The 5,557-nt window shown below is 53.8% G+C and overlaps 1 protein-coding gene across 1 annotated transcript in view; it reads right to left on the reverse strand.

Moving 5' to 3' along the window:
* The window catches only part of NPTXR (neuronal pentraxin receptor), a 10,892-nt gene extending 5,655 nt beyond the window's left edge, over positions 1-5,237 (reverse strand). Inside the window, exons 1-2 of the mRNA XM_077761988.1 lie at positions 4,976-5,237; positions 2,446-2,693 (exon numbers count right to left, since the gene is read on the reverse strand). Of these exons, the coding sequence (XP_077618114.1) occupies positions 2,446-2,693; positions 4,976-5,237 (510 nt within the window). The remainder of the gene's footprint in view (positions 1-2,445; positions 2,694-4,975) is intronic.
* Between the last annotated feature and the right edge of the window lie 320 nt (positions 5,238-5,557).

A 5,557-nucleotide genomic window follows, 5' to 3' on the forward strand; every position in this document is an offset into this window, starting at 1 on the left:
GTGACCAGGAGTCCCATGTTCTTCTTTCTGGGGACTGGCCCAAGGCTTGACCCTCCCCTTCCTCCCAGCCCAGCATCTTTCTGCGCACTTTTTCATCTTTCCCCACAACTTAACCAGGCAGCTTCTCTTGGATCAAGAGGGACTAGTAAGTATTGGTTTTCAGGTGTTTCTAGCTAGTTTATTCACCCTCCCACAGGGGGCGGGGCGAGAGCCACATCCCACAATCTCTGAACACCTCACACAGTGCCTGGCATGCCGCTGGGCTCACGCTGGTAGTGGCGGAATGAGCCTCGGGCTCTATGGCTGGGCACTGGCACCCAGCCCTGGTTCTGCCAACCAACTGCCCATGGGACCTCGGGGAGGCTGCTCTTTCCTCCCTGGGTCTCTGTTCCTCATCTGTGAAAGGAGGCGGTCGGGCCAAAGAGTGGCAAATAGGGTGGCCACCTCTGCCTCCTCCGCCCAAGCCAGAATCACGAACCTAGGCTCAGCCTCGGGATCCTTCCTACCACAGTGCCCTGGGAAGCCACTGGTGATTGATTCGAATTGGCCCGTGAGATGAAAGGTACTTGCCGCCTGTGGATTTGGGACTCCCGGGGGGGCTCTTTCATCTCCTACGTTCTGTGAGATCACGCTTGAATACAACATTCTCCGAGGCCTACTTGGTGCCAGGCCTTGTTCTGGACACTGGGGATGTGGATCTGGTCCTAGCTATAAATGAGCCTGAGTCTGCACGGAAGGGAAGAGCTTCAGGGACAATATTGTAAGACAAAATACCAGGGGCCATTTGGGAGGCACAGAGGCTGTGAAGGCCCAGAGGAAGAGGCAGGTGTGGGAACAGCAGACATAGTATTCAAACACATCTGGAAGGACAATGGATCTGGCCACCCCAGCAAGTTGGGGGCACAGTAGATGCAAAGGCTAAGGGGCTGGAATAAAAGGAGAACTCAGTAATTCCTGAAGTCGACGCTCTGGACTTGAAGTTCCGGAATAGGACTGCTCAGTGCCCTGTCCAGGGTGCTGAATCCTTTCCACTGAGACCTGAGGGCTGAGCTTGCGCAGGGCCAAGGACGGCAGCCAGGGGGTGTATGAAGGGGTCACGGCAGCAGGATCTAGATGTTGTCCAGCTACCACAGGCTTCTTAGGACCTACTGGGTCCACAAGAGAAACTTCTGTCGTCTGGGCCCATCTCCTTCCTCCTCCTCCAGGACACTCATGAAAGACACCACCTGCTGAGCTGGGTTCTGATGGGTGACACCCACTCCTAGCGGCTCTATGTGGCTGTTGGCCGGTCATGAATGGGTGTGATAGGTGGTGTCTGCATTTCCAGGGGGGTCTCAGAAGACCACTATGGCTGCAAATCCCAAAGCACTTTGGCAGAAAAAGGAGGATATTTGAGGGGAACGAGGGTGATAAGACACTCCCTCTTCGGCTCAGTCACCATGCCCCTGCCATACCACTCCCCCATGTCCTTGTCCTGCCCTTCAGGCAGGCCCAGGGGTAGGGGATCCAGGCATGGGGAAGATGGGTGGCCCAAGGACACAGCAGTGGAGGGGTTCACAGGGGCTTCTGCAGCCCAAGACCATGAACCTTATCACCACCCCTTCACCAGCTATGTGGCCTGTGTGCATTCTTTGCCTGCTCTGAGGCTCAGCTTCTCCATGTGCAAAACTGTAAGGTAAGGGTGCCTACCTCCCCGTGCTGCTGGAGGGTGATTATCAAGGGTGATAATGTGAGTAAAGTGCTTATTAGCACTCGGCCTGGAATAATAACAACAGTTCACATGGGTCAAAGCTTGTTAAATGCTAGGCTTGCTCACACCCCTTTACATGTATTTAAGCCACTTATTTCTCACCACAACCCTACGAGGTAGAGACTATTGTCATTACTCCTTGACAGATGAGGAAACCGAGGCACGGGGAGTGTAAGTGACCAGTCTAAGGTCATATAGCGGGTAAGCAGCAGAACAAGAATTCAAATCCAGCATTCAGGCCTGACCATGGCACCATTCTACTCTCCTTGTGTGTGTTGGGGGGGGGGCAGAGGAGGAAGTGGGCAAGGAGTCCACCAGCACTCCCTCCCCAGGTAGGTCCTTGGGCCTCATTTGCTTCTCTCTTGGCCCAGGAGGAAGAGAGAGAGCACCCTGGAACAGACGCTTCCAGCCCTGCTCCTAGAGCTGGGTCACTGGGGAAGCCCCACAGGTCTCCCCTGTAAACAGACATGCCATCACTTCCAGCTCTCAGATCCGGGCCCCTCTTCAGCCAGCCCCAGGTCTGGCTTGTCTTTGTATTCCCAGAACCCAGCCTGGCACACAGTAGGCATTTCATGTGTGCTGAAGCTGCTGAGCAGAATTGAAAGGGCCCACAGGCTTGAGACCTAGCACAGTGCAGGTGCTTCTAGAAGGGTCACCCGCCCCTTTCCTCCCGCACTGCCCAGCCCCCCACTCACCTTGTCATTGATCAGCAGTTCCATGGGGTCGTGGCCCGCCTCCAGCAGCACGATTTCATTGGCCTGCCCGGGCACGGAGTAGGAGAAGGGTGTGCCCTGGCCATTGCCACCTGACCTGGACCTCAGCCACATGCAGACAGTGAAGGCGTAGAGCTCAGGCAGCGCCTTCCGCACACGGGCGTACATGTAGTTGTTGCGGATGGGGATGCTGATCTTGAAGGCATCTGGAGGGTTGTAGGCTGAGGACCCTGAGGGGGGTGGGCAAGGTGGACATGGTGGGGGTCAGTGGCCACTGACGGGATGGCCAAAGAGAATGGCGGCTACCAGTACCTGGGCATCTGCCATGTACCAGGGGCCTTTGCGGCCTTCTCTACCCTGCCTCTGTGTTGATGGGTATGGTTAGAGCACAAGGGCTCTGGACCTGAGATCCTGAGTTCAAATCCTGCCTACACACTTCCCAGCCATGTGACCTTCCACAAGTTCAACCTCACCTCTCTCGGCTCCAGTTTGCTCAGCAAAATGGCATAAATAAGATTTCCTCCCTCTCAGGCTTCTGTGAGGGGTGAATGGGACAAACTATGTAAAGGGCCTGGCCCAGAGTAAATTCTCGACAAATGTTAGCTATTCCATTACCATTTGTTAGAGTTCTTTACCTGTTTATTATTTATTTTTTTGAATATTTTTGAGAGAGAGAGAGGGAGAGGCAGAGAAAGAGTGAGCATGAGCTGGGGAGGAGCAGAGAGAGAGGGGGGGACCGAGAATCCAAAGCAGGCTCTGTGCCATCAGCATAGAGCCCAACGCGAGGCTTGAACTCACAGACTGTGAGATCATGACCTGAGCCAAAGTCAGGCGCTTAACCAACTGAGCTACTCAGGTGCCCCTCTTCGCCCATTTGTTTAACAAGCACTCTACAGTGCCTTCTACATGGCAAGCACTGTCCTAAAAGCCTTTACATACACGATCTCCTTCACTCATGTGACAGCCCTACGAGGTAGACACTATTAAAATCCTCGTTTTACAGATGAGGAAACCTTGGCACAGAGGGGTTAAGTAATCTTCTCAAGGCCATACAGCTAGTAAGCGGCAGACCTGGGATCTGAACAGGATTGTCTTGGGATTCTTTGATATCCAGAGTTTCAGGGAATCTTTGCCTTAAGTATCAGAGGGCTTTCTATAGGCATAGACTGGGGAGCCATCATCTCCAAGGGTGGGGGGTGATTCCCACCACACCCACGACTGGGGCAGGAGTTCCCCTCCTCCAGCTGGTTGTTGAGGGGGTGGCTAGAGGGTTAGGGCTGGGAAGGGTGGACCCGGGTTCCCAGGTTTGGCTGGGGCTTGGGGTGAAGGCTAATGTGATGATACATCATGGTAAGCTAGCAAGGGGCTCAGTAACTGCCCCTTGAAACCCATTTCATAGATGAGTAAGTTGAGTCCCAAGAAGGGACTTGCCCACAGGCACACAGACATCCAGCCTAGTTGCCTCCCTCTTCTCTGGCCGGCAGCTGCTGGAGGGGGCATTTCCCCCAATCCTTTAGAAGACAGAGCATAGAGGGGCCAGTGGCAGTACTGAGGAGGGAGGAGTTTGCCTTTATTGTCTCTGAGCTCCAGCTAGAAACCCACCAGGCCAAGCCTCGCCTTCAGCTGTGCCCCTGCTATGGCCTCTCAACTCCACAACTGACTCTCCCTCTTCCTCCAAGGGCTAGCTTGAGGCTCACCTCCTTCAAGAAGCCTCTTGGATTTCCTTCTCTTCAACTTCTGTCCCCATCTAAGCCAGTCCAAAATAATTACTCAGGATCCCCCCTGGTATCCCTAACATGTCTGTAAGCCTCTTACAGGGTGCTCCTCCCAAGATTTCAAAGATGAAAGATCTCTGAGAGCTCATAAGCCCTAAATCCCCATAATTTCAGATGAGAAAAAAATGAGGCCTGTGGAAAGGAAGCAAAATTCCAAAGTCTCAGTGCAATCCAGTGACAGCTGTGGAGCCTGGAGCCAGGTCTCCTGAGGCTCATACCTGTGGACTATCCATCACCCTGACCCCTGGGCAGTGCCAGGCCAGGCCCAGGTGTTTAACAAGTGACAAAATTTGGATTCACTGAAGGGGTGGTTAAGTGCATGGACTTTGGCATTAGACCCACTTTGAGGTCCAGATCCACACTATTCACTGGCTGTGTGACATTGGACAAGTCACTTGCCCTCTCTGAGCCTCAGTTTCCTTATTTGTGAAATGGGGATAATAACAGTACCATCCCTGCGTGGTTTGTGAAGATTAAACCAGCCGATGTGTCGAGTACTTAGCCTACTCCCAGAACATAATAAGTGCCAGAGAATGCTAACTGTTAAAAAAAAAATAATAATGATATTCCCCAATTATTCTCACCCTCTTGTGTTTTACAGTCTCCTCCCCACCATCCCATCTAGCTTTAGCCTCTAGAGAGCATTAAAATGTTTTCAAGTGAATCTGCCACCTTGAGGACCCATCTGAGAACCCAGGCCTCGCCGGCTACGCCCTCTGCGGGGCCCCAGGACCCACCATGCTCCAGTTCGGCTACGCGGTCCTGTAGCGCATCCAGCTCCTTCTCCACTTCCTGACGTTGCCGGTGGCTGTTGTGACTGAGAGCCATGCGCTCCTTCTCCAGTGTCAGCACCTTGGCCAGCAGCTGGCCCTCCAGTTCGTCCATCTTGGAATGCAGGGCGGTAGGCACCGCAGGCGGAGGAGCTGGGGCAGCTGAGAAGTTCACGCGGGTCGGGAGCTCCTGCTGCTTACAGGGCAGATAAAAGGTGGGGGTAGGCATGTGAGGTCACTTGCAGGGAGGAAGGAAAGAGATAAGGGGCTCAGAGATGCCTACCACCCCTGGTGATTGACCCCAGATGAGCCTCAGTGTCCCCGAGTGCAAAATGGGGATGCAACACCAAATTCAAGCAACAAATGTTCAGCGAAAGAGCAGGTTCTTTCCACTGCTGGTGCATGATGGCAAGCTGACCTCAAGAGCACATCAGTCTAGGGTGGGGTGGGGGGCTGGCAGTGGAGAGCTCTGAAAGCTCCCCTGGATGGTTCTACTGTTTCAAGTCAGGGTTGAGAGCCGCTGCGGAGTCTTTCTTAACTGAAAGCCTG

This window comes from Crocuta crocuta, unplaced genomic scaffold, assembly GCF_008692635.1.
Source record: "Crocuta crocuta isolate KB4526 unplaced genomic scaffold, BGI_CrCroc_1.0 scaffold193, whole genome shotgun sequence".
NCBI classification, from domain to species: Eukaryota; Metazoa; Chordata; class Mammalia; order Carnivora; family Hyaenidae; genus Crocuta; species Crocuta crocuta.